Source organism: Mustelus asterias, chromosome 11 (genome assembly GCF_964213995.1).
Source record: "Mustelus asterias chromosome 11, sMusAst1.hap1.1, whole genome shotgun sequence".
NCBI classification, from domain to species: domain Eukaryota; kingdom Metazoa; phylum Chordata; class Chondrichthyes; order Carcharhiniformes; family Triakidae; genus Mustelus; species Mustelus asterias.
Genome location: NC_135811.1, coordinates 9,458,643 through 9,478,552, shown reverse-complemented (window position 1 = coordinate 9,478,552; position 19,910 = coordinate 9,458,643). Strand labels below are relative to the sequence as shown.

Here is a 19,910-nt window from a genome sequence, read left to right as displayed (position 1 = left end):
CCTGGTGAAAGCTTCCCGCGATTGTTACAGCAGAATCACAACTATTCTATATTGTGCAATGCTTCTTTTGGATTTCACTTTCAAATACTCATTGTAATAAAATTAAAACCTTCAATTTAGTCACCTTTAGGATTTGTGGTGATGCAGAGTTCTGAAGAGGTTAATTGCCAATTTCCGCACTTGGTCTTGTAGCATTAGGTCACGCTGCAAATCAGTGGACCAAGTGTACATGTGAGCAAATTAATGTCATGCAGGATGAAGGCAAAAAACTCAAATGTTAAGATATTTTACAATCAGCATATGTGTTGCCAAATCTTTACTACACAATATGGTGAGTGTGCAAAATCCAAGTGTTAACACCATAACACACCAGTGTCAGGAGCAAAGAAAAAATATTGAGAAATGACAATACAACATTTCTTGGCTTTTTGTTTAATCATCTTCCTTGTGAAAACCCTTTTTTCTACATCAAAGAATTTAGCTGGATAAAAGAATTCCAGAATAATATTCCAGTGAATATAAAGGGCTACATTTCAGTTCTTATTTAGGTACATCGCTGATGCAAATGTAGGCATGAAAAAGCTTGATGTAGTACAAAGAGTGCAGGGAAATACAGTTTTAAAAACAAACAGTATTCGCTTTGTGCTAAGCAGTTTGATGCCTACCTTGGCAGTGGTTTAAGTACTCCGAACTATCTGATGATACAGGACACATACATACATTGGCGCAACAGGTGACGCTTTGCTAAACATGTAAACTTGTATGTGCTTTTTTAAAAAACATTGTTTAAACCAGCCCAGGAAACTGGAGGAGAGAATGGAGAGGAAAAAAAGTATCCAAAAGGAAAAATCTTAAAACAATCATTTGGCCTTCAAATGTGCCCAACACTTGTGCCAGCAGCAAGTACCTGTGCGTTTTCCTTGTCGACAACGGCCCAAGTCTACCTGTCATTTCAGATGTTACAACAAATACACAAACTTTGGTTTGACATTATGTGGTCAGGAGACATGGAGATAATTTTACTCAATTGAAGAGTGCAGCTTGGATCAGCTCTACTGCCAGATTCTCTCATTAAAAAGGGTGCAACAATGGAAAGATAGGAGTAATGCAGTCCAAATAAGTTTCTATGGCATCAGTGCTGGCTCATTGAACTTCAGTAAGTTGACCTTCTTTCACGGTGATGTTTGCTAATGAAGTATTTGAAAAACTCATACACAGACCAAGCAATAGCTGTAGATGGCATCTGATAGATAACTCTGGCCTGAACCCCCTTAAAATATGCTGGGATACCACCCAGCCGGTAAACCGTCCTGAAGGCATTTGCCATACCAGAAAGATGTCCACTGATATTGAGGGAGTTTAGAGCCAGGGATTCCTGCGTGTTTAGTAGTGTTTTGCAAACGTCCAGTGGTGTTGTTACCGCTGCTGAGACAGCCCCTGCCATAGCTCCCGAGAGCACGTGCGAGGAGGGGTTGTATTGTCTGTGCGGATTCAACTTCTCCTGCAGGAACTCATAAGTCATGAAATGAACAGCTTGAAAGGGGATGTTCATAGTTAGTTGGGTGGTGTAGCTTCGATAGAATGCTCCAGCCCCTTCATTTTTCCACACTGTCCTCATACAGTCCAAGACACGTTTGTAGGGGGAGTTGTACATCTGCATCCTTTGCTTCACCACTATGCAGTTTGACAATGGATTAATACAAAAGGTTCCAGTTCGAAGACAGCAGGTGTGGACACGAATTCCATGGCATCCCAGGTCACGTGTGCAGGCCATGTCAAAGAGAGATGGGTTAGAGCAACAAAAGCAAAACATTAAAACAAAGGGAGAGAATGGAAAACAAGTTAGTGAAACAGTCAGCAACTTTTCTCCCAACCCACCAGCCAGCACAACAAAACAATTTATTTCCAAGTGCCAAGAGGTCAAAGTTACTTTTTTTTTTCAGATAAAGGTTTTATTACTCTCACCAGAAATGGTTACTCTGCAATGCACAATGTAAACGTCAAATGTGCAAAGCTAATTCAAGTGTACAATGACTACATACTAAAAATACTCAAAATTAACACAATAGGACGTTTGGCCCCTTGAACCTGTTCGATCATTCATTAAATCATGGCTGACCCAAGACCAAATCCATATACATGCCATTGCCCCATATTCCCTTAACGCCCATGGCTCACATGAAAAAAATCTTGGATTTGGTTAAATTGCCCAGCATAATTCCATTTGAACTCTGAAATCAAACTGCATTAAAAACAAACCATACTTTACATTGTCATCGGTCATAGTTTGATGCATAATTTCCCACCATCAGCTGGGCAGGAACAAAAAGAATGATTAAAAATGTTTATCAGGAGTTAAAACTCAAACTGGATTAATTTATTGATACTATGACAGATAATATGCTCATTTTTTTCTGCCAAAGTTGCAAATACTCCACCTTGTACACTTCCTCTCTACACTGAAATCAAATCAAAAATTCCTATCTCCCTCAACTTCCCCACCTCCAATACATCAATAAGATTGACATCCTAAGCCTGTTATTTGTCCACTACTCACCTAATTTTTGCTGTGTTCATGCACTACATTTTGAATTTCCCCCGAGGCTTCAGAGAAACCTTTAAGTGCGAGAAACCTACTAATTCATAAAATGCTGACAAGTAAAAATTCCAGGGTGGTTTTTATTGAACTCGAAGCACTACAGTATCAAAGGGGGAAAACTGCCCCATTCTCTTATTCGTGGCCAACAAGGCCATATTTTTGAAGTTTTAAAACAGTGAGAAACAAGGTCAAACTGAAACAAATGAATAAACAAACCATGTGCATTTACTGTTGAATGTGTCAGAAAAGTGCTAGCAAGAACGAGCTGATAAGGAGCAGTGTCGGAATGATGCAAATACTCTTGGCCCATTTTGGACAGAGGCCCAAGACAATGGGCCCATGGATTTAAAAGGAAGAAAACAAACCAGAAAATGGACAAGATGCCCTCAAGTATTTCTGTAATTAATCTGGCAAAAACAGAATGGTACAGATACAATGTACTAGCGATCGACAAAGAACGATTACTGCGGCAGCTAACACTTCAAACCTGGCCCTTCTCTATGCACTGATCTCAACTGTTTACAATAGCTCCAAGAAATGTAGTCTGAAATAAAACTAAGTGATGCAGTAGGAAACATCAAGATTCAGCCACTATTAAACTCCAAGGCTGTGGAGAGTGCTGGAGAAAGATAGCAATGCTCACTGCAGATTTCAATTCCGTGCAAAAATCCTTAATAAAAATAAACTCTTGGGCATTTGCAGAGCGCTTTTTAGCTCCAACTATTGTAGCAGGAAAGCAGGTAACAGAATTTAAAAATGAGGCAGTTATTCATTAGTATTTAAAACTGCTTTAAGGAGTCGGATTTAGTAACTTATTCAGCACCTAATGCAAATGAATCTAGCAACTTAAAACAAATTAAATATAGTGTATAACACTATGTATCACAATGGAATGCTGGCCATGTTGTGGTACAGTTCCGCAGATGTCAGTAGTCTACAGGTACTTCTTCCAATGGTTATCTATTTACGATCCTTGACATTTTCAGTAAGCTATTCCACCTCCAACATCTCAGCCAAATCCACTCATTGGCCTTTCCCAGCATATGAACTCACATCCTACAGCAGAAAGCTGGTCGGTTTCGCTCTTCCTGCAAACCCTGCTTAGCTGGCCCACTATTGTCATTTGAAGTGCCCTAATATAAAATCAAATTAACGCTTCAGATTTGCAAAAGCCGGCAAATTTGAGTGATTAAAAGCAAAAGCAACCAAGCGGATGCATTTCCCCATTGAGCCATAGGAAATTATATTTTAAAATGCAAAGTTCCAGCTGGAAATATCTATTTTATAAGCTGCAGCACTTCCAAAGCAGTCAAGTTATAAAACAGTTCAAAATAACATTTATATAGCACCTTTAATGTAATACAACATCTCAAAGTACTTTACATGATTGTTATGGAACTAAATTTGACACCAAGCCACATAGAGGTATTAAGCCACACAACAAAAACCTTGGCCCAAAAAAAGCAATTTTGAAGGAACATCTTAAAGGAAAAGGAGAGATTGAGACAGATGTAGGAAAGGAATTCAAGCTTGGGGCTGAGGCACCTGAAGCTACAATTGCCAAAGGTAGATTCACTTTCCTGTTAAGTAATTTGGTGGTGTTTGAATGGCTCCTGCAATCTGCAGACTGGAGTACGCCAGCCCACCCAGTCACAATGGACTGTTGATGGACAGACAGCCAATCACTCTTCTATCTAGAAAACATTATTCAGCACGCTCCAAAGCTAACTATTTTCATTCTCAGCTTTTTCTTTTTGAAGAAAACTTTGGAATTAAGTCAGAAGTTCTTTTGTGAAAACACCACATTTAGCAAGTATTTCAATGTTTTGTCATTTTTAAAAATGTAATTTTGGAATCCTGAAAGGAGTTCAGCCTGAAAAGTCGTCAGATTAGAGCCAAGTTGCCCTATAAGTTTGTGAAAGAAACTCACCAGCTCAAAAAAAATTTTTTAAATATGTAACGTTTTGAGGTGTTAAATCCTGAGTAAACCACTAATCCCTACTCAGCTCAACATGCACAAACTCTTAATGGTTAGCACAATAAATGCAGTGACCACTTAATGGTTTTAAAGGACTTACTGTTTTGTGCCTAAATGCTTTGGATGAGATTTCAAAAAGCATGCCAGTTATTGATAGCAAACAAAAGAAAACATTTTATACAAAAAATCTTTTTATACACTAGGGTTTGAAAGTAATCTAAAGGAAGTGTACCCACACTCTTGATTCTCAGGGATGGCGTGATTTATGAATATATATTACAAGTGTCTTGGCATGCCCATTAAAACCCATACAAATCAGTTTAGGCTCAGAAGGAGGAGACAAACTATTGTTTTACATACACTGCACAGATTTGATGTGGTAGAATCTGCTTACAAGCTAGACATATTATGCAAAGATCCCAACACCTGTTTCTTGCAAAGCAAACCTCAAACCATAATATCCAAGGCCGTTAGTCAATCCTGACAATAGGAATGCAGCTCAAAACCAAGACTGGGCATTCTGCTTCAGCCTCTGCACATTTTTATTCAAAATAGTGAAATGGCTGGACAACTGGTCAGGATTCAAAGGGGAGCTTAAGCCAAGATTCCCACTCCAAATGGTTATTCTGTATAATTGCAGGAAAGTGGTGTTTATACATGTGCCTGTTCCATGGGGTGAGAATTCGATGATGTCTACTGTGGAGTCCCCATGAAAGACATGGCCACATTCACCATCCAGACTTGCACATCAGTGTGGCGAGTGAAGTAAGAGAAATGTGCTTGTGAAACAGACCCCAACGTGAAGGAGAGCTTTCAAGAGAAGGAATAAAAAGGCCCAAATGTCAAGATAGAAATGTGTTCTGATCCAGTCAGTGGAGCACGTCAGTTATAGTAAATATAGGGAGCTGCATGCAATAGGAATTTTAATTTGAGAATCAAATACAATGTAATCCAGTAACATTACTAGATGGGAGGATTACAAAATGTCACTATGTGTTAGAACTGCTGACATTTCTGGGTTGCATCTATGTGATGAAGTCAGGAGTGGAGGAAAAGATTCTATATTTACTTACTCTGAAGATATGTTCATAACTTAGGATAGTTGGGGAGGAAGAGAATGAAGAGGAAGGGTAGAAGAAAGAATTAGACAAGTTCCCGCTCCAAATCATTGTTTATTTACCTCTGGCAAGCACATGGATGGACACTGGGATAGGACACAATTGTGTTGCCCTCCACAGTTGAATAGCCCACTAGCACGAATATCTAGGCTCCTACATAAAGAATGGTCACTTGGACTAGATACTGGAAGGCCACAATTCCCCAACATGTAGTCAACACCTTTAGGAAAGCAGAGAATTGATGGTTGGGGAGGGGTGGGAGTGGGGGGGAGGGGGGGAGATAGAGAGAAAAAAAGATTAAAAAACAGCAGAGAAATTAAAAGCAACGCATGCAGCCGAGAAGTCATTAATGGTATTCACCATTTGCAACACAACAGCTGCGATGTGCTTTGTTTACATACTGAGCAGAATGCTGCTGGCAAATCTTTGGAGAAAAAGCTGTTATTTTCAGGAAATAAGTGATGAGTGTAAACATCAAATTTGACAAAAAGCCCCCACATAGATCTCGGGTGACCCATCAGTACCCAATGCACCTGCAAGATCCCAAGAACCTTCCTTTCCCCACTCTGCATCCAAAAGGTTCAAGTGCCTTCACATCCACGACCTTGCTTTCCCCAGCTGCACATTCCCTTTACATGGTGACACTAATTAAGCTATTAAAAACACAAACTGTTTTCTTTTTTTAAAAGCAAGCTCTCTAACCTTCTGCAACTTGTCATTCAACACCCAATTCCAACCATCATTAGGGCACTTGGTCACTTTCTTGAATTATTTTTATTGTTTAATGTGTTCATCCCAGGCAAATCTAGACATTGAATTTGAGAGATCACGCGAGATTTAAAAAAAACTCAAGTCTGCAATCCGCTTGTGAAACCATTGCAAACAAACCAAACATACTGATTGCCGGAATGCATTTGCGCTCACGGGACAAATCATTACTATCTATGCCTCTAGATGGTGCATCAAACTGCAACAACAATAACCAGACAGACAAGCTGCAGTCAGAGAAAAATCCATTACCTAGACTGTCCCGGCATGAACCATTTATCAATTTGGGTTGAGTCAGCTTAATATTTTTAAAAAACAAATTACAGAGCAAGCACAACTTGGCAGGCAGGCAAACTGTAACAATGCATCTGTGTCATCTGCTTCACCCACAGAAAATCAGCAATTTAATTCCCACACACTTGGCATCACTTTCCAGTTTAGGGGCCGACAGTTAAGCTTTTGCACGTACTCCCAAAATTGGCAGAAACACCCACATCAACTCCATTTCTGAATGAGCATAAATGCGACTGTAATGTTTGCACAAAGCCTGCTTTAACTTTGCAAACATGGAATGCACAAACAGAAATGTTATCCAGCAAGGCTTATTCCTTGGTAGAAATATCATGTCTGCCAACATCCAACTCTTAAATATTATGTGCCGCAGAAGTTAGCAGATTTGAAAAATACCATCCTTTCCAAGCCCTTTCCTTCTACAAAGATTGTTCAAGTTAAAAATGATCAAAATCTATTAATTTATGGTATATGGGAGGTAGAACAAAATCCATTTTTGCCACAAAAGCACAGGCTTCATATCTATATTGGCACAGTGCAAGCTGAGATAGCTTCAAGCTAAGGAATACTGGCCGAAAACAGTCAATTAGAATTGTAAACACATGCAATTCTACAACAGTTGCACCTTCACTGTGCTCAAGATATCAAAATATCGATTGCTGAAAAGGAAACTTTAGTTACATGTGATGCGGACCTGCTTCTGCAATTTTAATATTGCCTGCAGAATACTAGAGGACATCAATAATTCAGTGAAATGTCAAACCTTTTTCTGCTACAACAATGGAGTAAAAATTCTAAAAGCCAAGTTATTTTTGTTCTGGATATCCTAAATCATCTGCAGCACTGCTTCAAAAGTATGTTTAAGTGGTCCGTACTGCAAAAAACTAGGTGCGCACACAAAATTTGTTCAAGGAGGCTTAAAAATTCCTGAAGTGACAAAGAACTCAATAGCAAAGTACTGGAGCAATAATGCATGATGCCAGAACGATCAATGGTAGGGTTAATCTGTTGAGATGTTATACAAAATAGTGATGCGGGAACTGCAGACCAAATAGTCCCACTCAAGAGAAGACAAAAAAAAAAATCACTTCTAGGATAGAGCAATACTTTTCACACGAGCCTTACTGGGAGCAGCCTGGGAACAAGTTATCCAGGACCTTTAATGTTAAGACAGGAGAGGGGGTTGGAGAATGGAGGAGGAAAATTAAACAGAATCTTAAACTAGCAACATTAGAGCCACTGTAACCAACCTCTGAGCAGTATTTACAAACTGTAAAATGAGGGGATGGGATGGTGGCAGAAAAGGAGCAGAAACTGTGCATTTTAGATTAGGTGGCAAGTCAGAAAAATGTAATTTACCTTTATTAATGCCAAGACCTGAGGAAGACCAACGTTCCAGAGACTGCTCGAATGGTTTTTGAAAACTCTTACAATTAAAAAAACAGCAGCTCAAAAGCGAGAATCTAAAAATCAGTTATTGGACAGAACGTATTTTGATTTCCCCCTCTTAAATAAGTTTGTTGTAAACGGTGAGTACAATTTGGTGTTACTGAGCCAAAATACAACTGATTAATGTCTCGTTCAAAAGATGGCACTTCCAGTAGTATAACAGTCCCCCATTCCTGCACTGGAGTATCAGCCTTGATTTATAAACTCAAAACAGGCTTGAACCCACCATCTAACTCAGATGCAAGAATGCTACCAACAGCTATGAAAAAGCAGGAAAATGGGACAAGAATAGAAAGTGGCACATGCATGAAGAATCAAATTGCCTTGTTACATTATGATCTAGCCCTGTGTGCATTAATTTGATACATCAGTCCATACTCCGAAAGAATATTGGCCAGGAACAATACACTACGGTCTTGCAGTTAATTAATTTCAAGTCTCTACTTGTAGATTTTGAAGTATGCAGAAATACAAAATGGGGAGTGGGGGTTTATAATCAATGTACCTGAAACACACAAGTCAAAAGCAAGAAGAGAAAAAGCCAACTCTGTCTCAGTAGATTTTTTTAACCTTGTTAACATTACCTTCAGCAGGGTTCATGGCCGCATCATGAAACAAAGTCGCCACACATCCTGCTGCACCTGCAAAAGAAACTCCACACGTGAGCGCGAGTGAAGGTTATCCAGAGCTACCAATGCCACTGGGGAAACTTTATCCCAAGTCAAGAGAGCCCTCACATTTCAACATTAAGCACAATCAAGTGCAAGAATCCCCAGGGCACAGCAATCGCACTTCGACGCAGATAGTCTGAAGAAATGTTACCATTTTGATCACAAATTGGGTGCAGTAAACCCAACCATTTCCTTTCTGGCATCCATCCATTAAAGGTCTGTTCACAAACAAGCGTGAACAATTGCCTCATCCACACACTCAGTAGAGGAAAATATGTAGAATAGAAACCATGGGGTGGGGTGAAGAAACATTTGGTTAAAAAGTTTCCTTCATTGACCACTGTATCTACAAAATAGCCCAGAAAGTTTATTCATCATCTTCAATTCACATTTAACTATTTTTCCTCATCTTGGATACCTTTTTGAGTGAACTTTCACAAATTCTACAGGTAAAGTAATTCAGGCAAGATGGTGCCAATTTATTTCTCTGCTAAGACACCTAAGTTTCTACAGAGCATCCTACTGAGAAAAAAGGACATTCATCCTGCCAAACAGAGCAACAGGAACCATAGTTCCCTCCAAGAGCATTGGATTTATTGAATGCAAACACTCCAAGGATGTAAACTAGGACGGTTTTGAGTTTAATCATCAGACTGTGTGGCTGGCTGTTTCCAACCAAGTAATGACAGAGGATGCAAATGACCTCTGTGGCACCTAGGATGTGTATATGCTGGAGGAGGGGGTGGAGTGGTTGGGGATCATTAACTAATACCCTGCTGGACATGCGCAGAGGAAGGAGAAAACACAAATAGGGAAATCTTTTTGTTCAGATTTGCAACACAAGTGTTGCAATGGCATAGCAAAGCTTGATGACTACCTGTCGTAGTACGTCAATGCATTGCTTAACTTTAAAATTTTTGTCCAAGTCTTATCCTAACCAAGATGATTCACTCTCCAACAGTTGTTAATGGTTCACAAGTGCAACTAGTTCTGTCAGCTATTAATAGCTGAGTGCATTACAACAAAAACAAAATTGCTACAACTTCAGCAACCACAAAGCCATAGAATGGGCCGAGCTGAAAGATCTTGCTGACTCAAGCTATTTAAATGTCAGTCAATGCATCAAATTAACTGTTTCTTCCAGTAGACAGGCAAGAAAATAAGCATCTAAAATGACATGATCAGATGTTCAACATTGTCCAATGTTGAACTCGTCGTGTGTTTAAATGTTTGGTGCAGTCCTTCCAAATTAGATTTTCTTGGGGAAGATTCTGTAGTTAAATCTACAGTTTGACAAATTACAACTCAAAATGGGAAAAACATACCAATGTTTTACTTACCAAACATTACATAACCTGAAAAAGCAAATAGGCAGAAGGGACAAGAGGAAGGGGATGGAGGAGAAAGAGCAGCTGGATAAGAAATGCCAATTACCAGCTCTTAAGCAAGATACTAATGTGTTTATGCAGAACAGGATCACACATTTGTAAAATTTTAAATGATGCACGATTTGTTCCTCTGTTTAAAACTTGCTCGTTAATGCAGATCCATTAGCATTGATGTTAGAAAGCAATTAAACCACTGAAGGACACAAGAGCGACACAGAGCGAGTACTGGGCTGAAGAGAATCAAGAAATTTTAGGTGAGAAATTTAGAAAATATAGTCAGCTGGATTGCAGGGCAGAAAGCAATCATCAAACCAGGGAGGAACCTTATTCTTTGGCAAGGAACAGTGTGTGTGTCATCCAAGTCAAGATTTACATACAGACCCTGTTTCCAATCACTGCCACCAAATTTCAAATTGGAACTTCTATGATTGTGGGTGTGTGTGTGTGTTGCGGGCGGAGTGGTGAAGAAATGCATCTACGAGTGTAGAAGTTACTTGAGGCAACATCATGCTTGACTAATTGAGAAGTAAACATCAGGGTAACAGCCCAGCTAAATGAACGGTGCACAGACAGAAACCTAATCAAGCACCATGCTGAGCTCAATACCAGAATTTTAAACTCCAATGAACATTTTTTTTTTTAAAAAGGCCAATTTTCTTTTGGAAGGATGCACCACTAGATGGAGCATGGCTTGTGGGTAAAATAAGACTTGCAGAACTGGGTCTGTTCCTTAGAAAGCATGCTTGGACACCAAGAGCAGTGCTTGATGCTTTATAGTGGAAAGAAAATTGGGGGGGGGGGGGGGGGTTCAAGAGGTCAAGTACATGTAGTTTGGAAGTGGAATGATCGAATATTTATAATAAGCAAAATTAGTTCTGAATTAAACACAAAATAAAGGGATATAAATAAATCAGTATAAACAGATAGTAAAGCCCAAGTCATAATGAACGAGATTTTAGTAATATAGCAGTTGTGTACTTAAGACAGAGATGGGACAGAGGTGCATAAAATAGTGGTAGTACAAGAGATCTTCGTCCTCGAACTAACCAGGTCATTCAAAATGAGTCAAGTCAAACCTGCACCATCTACCTTTTAAATTTCTACTTTCTACCCAAATACGTTGAACAGAAAATAAGTCACAAAAGGTAATAAACCTGCAATGAAGTAGATTTGCAAATTCAATGTGTACCTATGTTACTACTGTAACCCATTTTTAAATTTTAAAAACTTGATTTTACCAAAAGAAATTAATATTTTAAAGTGTCAAAAGCTGCACTATATTGTGAAGAATTGTGACATGTCCATAAATGTTTAATATGAGGTTTTTAAACTACAATAACTTTAACTTCAATTAATTTCAAACTCAGAGAATTTCCAGCACAGCTTGCTCCACAAGCCTCCTCCCACCTCACCCCAACATATCTTTCTCTTCCCTCATGCACCTATCTAGCCCCTTAAATGCATATTTGCTTCAATCACAAGTGGCAGAGTTTCACATCGTAAATTCTTGTTTTCTCTTTCTTTTTAAAAAGAGACATTTTACACTTTGTGCCACATGGTTCGGCCAGTGAAGATATCCATAGAAATTATATTTTGCTTGGAGCTGTTGGCAGGCAACATGTTTCCAGCATGTCACGGCCACAAGTGCATGTTTTCTTTATTCGCATTTAATAGCATGAAATACTTGTTTATTCCCATGGTGAACAAAAGATGTGTTAAACTAGTATCCCAAACAGCACAGTATCAAGTAACGTTCAATAGTTGGCTACGTTCACCCAATCTAATAGGTCTCAACATCTAATTCTCTACTCAGGATCACAACGTGTAAAACTAAGTTACATCACAGCAATGAACTAAAAAAAAATCAAGGCTAGAAAAAGACTAACATGCTTACAGGAAGGCAGATTAGTAGATTTAAAACCAGGACAGCACAAGTAGTTTTCAGCATTAGGTGAACATTCTGGTCAAGGCACCTGCACAGAGCATTAAGAGATTACATGAAAGAAACAAACGGGAAGAAGGGGCATAAGGGTGCTTAACTGAAGAAGAATCACTGAAGTAGTAATTAATACCATTAGCAATGTGACTATTGCCACCGGGATGAATGGTATCACTCAGTGTCTTTTTAATTTTTTCATAGCACGCAAAGTAGAGGGCATGTGCCGGCCCAGCACCAGTGGCAGTCACATTTAATCCTCTCATTGGCCTCCAAAATCCTTCGGTGCGGACTATCCTCTTCAAGGCATCCATTACATTCCTGTACCGGGCCGCTGGGTCTGGCTGCAGGCTCTGCATTCGCGTCTGAAATCAAAGAAGAAAGGTGTTTGAAGCAACTGCAAAAACAAAACACCCATTTGTGAATGAGCGCGAACACCTCTTAAAATGGAACAAATGAACCATTTGGTCCAATTACTCATCTGGCTGAATAAATAGAATATAACTAGCATGTGAACAATTCAGACTTGGGAAGAATATTTTGTTCTTAATCCCACAATAACCTTAGAGAAAAGTGACTTTATCATTCTTAAAAGTCCAATGTTCTGGGTTCAGTTAAAGACATCACTTGGAGCCTATTTTGCACATATATTACTTTTGCTTTCCAATGCCACTAAAAAGAGTAAACTGAACTTTTAGAAATGATTCCAGTAAACCAGTGTTTTAATAATCTATTCAAGTCATTCATGTATCATGCACCGATCGCTTTGGACTAACAGTATGGGAATCATGGGAATGGAGAATAGGAATCACTCAAGGTGGGGCCCTGAGCAGCGGGTGAGGTGCCTGAATGAGGGAGGGGATGTCTGACTGCCCACTCAAACACCCCCTCACAATCAGCTAGCCTCGCACCCTATTTACAATCACAGTCTCAGACAGACTGCCACACCACACTCTCACCCCCACTCATTGTTATCTTTGATTCACTCAGTGCCACATTTTAGCCCCATTTATTCTCTCTCTCTCATTCCTACCAGCTACTAATTATTGGTTTCTAAAGTCAGCCCCAATCTTATTTACTGTGTTAGGCACAGCCAGGCTATTTAATCTGTCTTATTTATATTTGGGCGGCATGGTGGCACAGAGGTTAGCACTGCTGCCTCACAGCACCAGGGACCCAGGTTCAATTCCCGGCTTGGGTCACAGACTGCGTGGGTTTCCTCCCATAGTCCGAAAGATGTGCTCGTTGGGTGCATTGGCCGTGCTAAATTCTCTCAGCGTACCCGAACAGGCACCGGTGTGGCGTATCTTGAGATTGAAACATGGTCAACATTTCCTAAACACTGATATGAAAATAGAATTTGATGTTTCAAATGGTGGGTTTAGGCTATCTACCGTGTCGCTTTACAAAATGCTTCTTTCCTGTTATGTCCAGTTAACAAAGAGGAACATATGCTTAGTACATCAGAGAGAAAGCCAGTTGTCATTAAATCCAAGCAATTTGCTCAGTCGATAGAGGCAAATCGTACTAATCTATGACCAGTATTTCTGTAAGTGGTTAACCATCACTAAAATGTATTGTACAATATTTGTTGATCCTACACTACAACAGTGACTACACATCAAACAATACTTCTTTGGTTGTAAAGCACTTGGAGAAATTCAGCAGTCATGCAAGGCTCTGAATGCAATATTTGCTTTCTCTTACACGATTAAATTGGAAATGCAGTATTTTCCACAGCAAAAAGTTAAAACACTGGAACTCATAGTAATCAGGTGTCTCGAGCCTGCCAAGTGATAATTATTTAAGGTCTTAAACAAACAGTCACGTATAATAAAAGGCCAAAATGCTAGTTTGCTACACAAGACTCTTAAGCTTTCTTAATTCTGACTACTGGAGGCTACCGATTGTCATTTGTTCCTACACTAGTTCTCTTACCCGAGCTAAAGGCCATTTTTCCACGCAAATCTACACAGCCAAATGTTGGCAACTTCTTCAACCAAGAACTTGAGACTAATGCAGCCCTCCAAGTCACTCAAACATCCTGACTTGGAAATATATTGCTGTTCCTTCATTGTCGCTGGGTCAAAATCCTGGAACTCACTACACTGTGGGTGCACCTGCATGACATGGACTGCAGCAGTTCAAGGCAGCTCACCACTACCCTTTAAGGGTAATTAGGGATGGGCATTACATGCTCGCCTAGCCAGTAACACGCACATCACATGAATGAAGAAGAGGGAAAATGACATCCAATGTCCTAACTCTTTTCAAATAGAGGGCACTGGGTAAGAATTAGCAGTACAACCTTGGTTAATTTATCCCCATCCTGGAGCACAGGCACAATTGTAATTCCTTGTCAGTTAATCCTGCTCAGTTAGTTTCAAGTTCGTGATTAATCAAAGCCTGTATAACTCTAAACTACATTATGTTGGGCCACCTTAACTGAAACTGCTCACTGCTGCTACAGTAATTTGCAAAAGTTACTCATAAAATAAAGCTCAAATTATGAGTTTAATTACATTCTTAGTTTAATATTCAGTAGGTACCAGAACATAAGGTAAACTAAGCTACAAGACACGGCATGCAGTGTATTTTTTTTTTTTAAAAGCTCTGATTCCAACCTTGCACATCATTGAAGAGGAGAAGCCTTCTGCTACTTGGTCAGGTTTTCCGCTTCTGCCTTCACTTTTGGTTCACACTTAGTATGAGTGAAACCCAAGCAAAGTCAGGATCAGATTTTTGCCAATATTATCCGATTTAGGGGAGATAGTTACATTCAAAGTGCAAACTAAATTCAGCTTCTAGTTGCTAAAAAGGGCACTGGAAGACAAAAAGGGGCAGTTTGATCAACCCAAATTGATTAGAACACCAGTTTTTCTGGCTAAACTACTCCCGCTAACACTTCCCAACGTAGCTGCACATTTGGAGTTCCACACGCCAGCTTGGATCAGTGCTAACAATTGTTAGGTGGGTCATTCAAGGTTGACTTCAATGTAATACTGAAGGTCCAACCTTTCCGATGAACATAGAATTACCATTCCATTAGGAGTGAGGGAATTCTCCCAGTTAACATTTGCACCTCAGCCAACACCACCCCAAAATGTGATTTTAAATAAAGTTCAAACATTTATTTAGCTGCATAACAAATACACAAAATAATTTGGTGGTTGTAAGCTACTTCAGCATGTTTTAGTGAGGCTGATACGAATGGCAAGTTGCCCTGATCATAACCAAACAGGGACCACTGGTGGAGTCATGGTCGAACTGGATGCAACAAGATATCCAGTTGATCACATCCAACTCACTCTGCTGCCATCTAAAACATCACAAATACTAACATCGCAGCCAAACGGATTCCAATTAGGCTTCAAAAGACAGCAGGTAGTTCCTGCAATGTCGTGCCAAAGGAGCCGCCTGTCATAATTCAAGCATGCACACCATTTGGGGAGGCTCCTCTAGACGATTATTTCCATTTGCACTTCTCCACATAGTTATCTCCATTACTCTACATAATTCTCTTTACTTAGTTATCTCTACTCCTCTATATGCTTATCTGCCCAGGGTCTGAAGGTACAGTCCCAACCTGGAAATGAAAGCACAAAAGCACATGCCAACACCCCCCAAGCTGGAGATTTAAGCTGCAGAGACCCAATGCAGTGCTTGCTATCTTCCTTCCACCCAACTTGCCCCCCACACTCAAGTCAATGATTTTCCACTGAATCTCAGCGATCAATTCAGACGCAAGGACCAAATTGAATAAAGTAAATCACCCACCAGTTGCGTTATGACCAGTCGGCTCTTGCAGGATAACCACCTCAGCAGTTCTGTTCAGCATCCTAGACAGGCTGTAACTTTTGATGTCAATCTCTTGCTATGTCACTAGCCAGCTATACCTCTAGGTACAGATGGGTGGTGCTCCAAGTAAAGTCTGAGATGCAGAGAGTCCATCAACAACAAACCTGCTGAAAGTCCAGAAGATTTGACCCAAATCGATCCTTGGAGAATACAATACATATTCTCTGGAAGTCAGAGACATACATGACCAGGACGATCAAATTATAAATCAAGGGAGTGACCACCATGCCCAGATCATGCAGTGACAGGTTAGACAGCCCCTCTGAGCTCAGGGAAAGCTGCACGCAGATTGAAAATAACTGACCAAACATGGAGCCCCTTCTGGCGCTCCTTTCAAAGTTTAGGGAGTACCAAAGATCAATTAGACTGTGACAGCATCAGATCGAGGCAATGAAATGCAAGCCAACCAAAAAGTAATAGGTCCTGAATAAATATTTTGTTATGATGAGGTTGAGGCACCTAAACAAACACTGAACTAATTCATTGTATAATGGGAGGCCTTGAAAAAAATGTTGCACTCCATACTGATAAGGCCATCAGTTTCTTCATGTTACAGAGATCAGCCTTCAGTAATGACTGCCTGCGCTTGAAGATAGGGTATTATCCAAATTGGCAGCCTTTCTCCCAGGACCGCCCAGAGCACCTTGTGGAACTCCAGTCAACTCATTCAGCTCCACACATTGTTCAGACAGAGCTGTTCAAGCACTCCAATCAGCTTTTCAATGGTTAGCACAGCCTAGATTTGTGAAGACTTTGTCCCTCCTGCTAGCAAAGTAATCAAGTTTGTGCTCGATAATAATCCAGCAATTTTTTGTTCCTAGATAAATTTACAATCCTGTTCTACTACCACTTCCAAAAAGCAAAAATACTCATACAGGCCAAATCAAATGTAGTGCAAATCGTAGAACTGTTGTATTTGGGTAGAACAAGTGACCCTTTTACCCACTAGGAAATCCACAATTTTAACTCTGCCTAGGCCAATATACTTACTACAGTAGTTAATTTACTCCATTCATCTTTCAGAAGTTCCTAGGACACCTTGTGGCTCTCAGTAGATAATTGATTTTAACAGGGAATTTTCACTTGCACTATGATTTAGGACAAGCTTGCATATCCTACCAATAACTTCCCTTTGCTTGTCAGATGCACCAAAAAGAAAAACTGCAAAGTGCATCTTAGACCTGCAGCCAGATGGGATACTGAACCAGGGACGCCCATGCTTGAAAGAGGAACAAAGAGAAAGGTCAAATATATCATGTTTATACTAGATGGTGCATTAATTTCATTTTAGAACAGAAGCCACATTTTAACTGGTCAACAACATTGTATGTCTGTTTTTAATGCGTGCACAAAGCCTTTCAATAGCAGTTTGATTCTTTAGTACCAGAAACTGGCAAAATAGGCAGCTATTTTAAGCATTAAAATACGCATGATGGAACAGAGTTTGCTTTAGCTTTTAAAGTTTCCCAAACAGCCTGCTTTTTATATTCTAGCTTGTGGCAATCCTTTTGATATGAAACCACCCATTTCAGATGATGAGATGCACATGTTGGTTATGAGGAGATAAAAGTTAAGATTGTGGGAAATATCCAACTAACTGTAGTGCAGTAATTTCCAATTGCACTGATACAACTAAAAACCTGCATTAGGTTCAAATTAAATTGACAACACAGGACTGCAACAGAATAGATTTTTAAGAAGCCAATTGAATTAATCATACAAAGAAAAATCAAGGTTCAAAGTTTGCTCAAACTAAATTTAAATTGTGACCCGAGATTGTACTCAGGAAGTACTATTTTGTCTCCATACAAAAGATTATGTCCATGACTCACATCAATACCTTAATCATAATTTGCTAACAATTAAGTGTTGCTGTTGATACAGCAATATAAAATAATTCGGACAAAATGTACAAAATAAAAAATTGGAACAGAAATCTAAGCAAGGAGTCTAAATGCCTATGATAAAAATTTATGGCATCAAGTTGTAATATCTCATCCTCGCCATCACTCCCACAATGGACTTGCCATTTTAAATTAACTTGAAATATTAACAAATCAAAGCTTAATTGTACAGTTAATGTGTACCATGTATGGGATGCAAATGCCAGATTCTTTGCAGTAAAGGAATAATTAACCTTTATTCTAGAAGCGATTAAAATCAGAGCCAAGGACAATCTACACAATTGTGAACTGTACATATAAAGTTCATCATATGGCCTCGTGAACCAGTTTAGCTATTCAATATTATGGCTGATTTTCTGCCCATTGATCTGAAACACTGTCAGCCTTAAATTTACTCAAGATGCAGCATCTACATTCACAATCCTCAGTCAAGAAATTTCTCATCTGTCTTAAAATGATCAATCTATCTAGCCTAAAGCTGTATTTCTTTGGGTTAGATTTCCAAGTCAGAAGCAACGCCTAGTGGTGCCCATTCTGTGAATCTACTTTAGAATCATAGAACCTCTAGGATTATTACATTCAGCTTACGTAAGAAATGAAGGTTTTCTTTGAGGGAGGGGACAGTGGCAGTAATGGCCCAAAAGACTCTGATCTACTTGTTGTCACCTGGTAGAATTGGAATAGGTTACATGATGGACAGGATGACAAGAGTAGTGAAAAGTAGGTTTACCCCGTTACATTTACAAGAAGCTTCCATGAGTCACATGTGCAAAAATGATACAACTATATGACTCTCCCCAAACATTGGGAAGCTGCCTAGTCTGTGTTAATTTCCATAACCCCATAAATAGGATTCATTGAGACTATCCATTCATACATCTCCTTAGTCCATCCCTTGATGAAATCTTCCACGAGCAAAAAGGACCCTTCCCAGATTTTCCTGAAATGAAGATTCCCAACAAATCCAGATCACTGCTCTGAAAGGAAGAGTGAAGTAACAGGCAGGTTTTAAAATGTTGCACTGCCAGCCAGTTTGCAATCTGCATGCACCAAATAACCTGGAACAGGATTTGACAGCTGCAAGTCTGGAACATACAGGTCACCAAGATGCATGGAATCAGTAGCCCAAATCGATGTAAGCTGATTGACGATTCTGCATCTAATACTCCTGAAGTTGTGAAGAATTATTTTTGTTTGATTTTTAATTCATATTATGACTGCTTTTCCTAGTAAAAGCTTGATTAAGCTGGAAGCACAATTACCCGAGTCAAAAGATTTGAATTCAAGGACCATCTCAGGACTCAGGGGCACAGGTTTAAGGTGCGAGGGGCAAGGTTTAAAGGAGATGTAGGAGGCAGATTTTTTTTTAAAAGAGGGTGGTGGGTGCCTGGAACTCGCTGCCGGGGGAGGTAATGGAAGCGGATACAGTAGTGACTTTTAAGGGACGTCTTGACAAGTACATGAATAGGATGGGAATAGAGGGATATGGTCCCCAGAAGGATAGGGGGTTTTAGTCAAGTCGAGCAGCATGGTCGGTACAGGCTTGGAGGGCCGAAGGGCCTGTTCCTGTGCTGTAATTTTCTTTGTTCTTTGGACTGACGCATATGATCCATGCTAACACTTCAATACCAAGAATATGCTCCAATATTAGGCATACTGCCCCATAGACAAACCCAAGACTCATTCCATCTGTTCAAGCAGACCTGAATGGCATTACCCGAGGAGGGACAGCAGGTCCTGCCAGTATCCTTGCTGGCAGTGCTCCCTGGGATGGTGCAGGAGGGAGGGATTCAGATACCTGGGTAATTGGGGCTCATTCTGGGGTAGGTGGGACCTCTACAAACAGGATGGTCTACACCTGAACCAGAGGGGTACCAATATCCTGGGGGGGGAAATTTGCTAATGCTCTTCGGGAGGGTTTAAACTAATTCAGCAGGGGGATGGGAACCT

The 19,910-nt window shown here is 39.9% G+C and overlaps 1 protein-coding gene across 1 annotated transcript in view; it reads right to left on the bottom strand.

The window, feature by feature from the left end:
* Nucleotides 1-416: 416 nt before the first annotated feature.
* Nucleotides 417-19,910, bottom strand: part of slc25a28 (solute carrier family 25 member 28) — a 44,617-nt gene continuing 25,123 nt past the window's right edge. The window contains exons 2-4 of the mRNA XM_078223123.1: nucleotides 12,335-12,563; nucleotides 8,788-8,844; nucleotides 417-1,674 (exon numbers count right to left, since the gene is read on the bottom strand). Of these exons, the coding sequence (XP_078079249.1) occupies nucleotides 1,154-1,674; nucleotides 8,788-8,844; nucleotides 12,335-12,563 (807 nt within the window). The 3' untranslated portion in view covers nucleotides 417-1,153. The remainder of the gene's footprint in view (nucleotides 1,675-8,787; nucleotides 8,845-12,334; nucleotides 12,564-19,910) is intronic.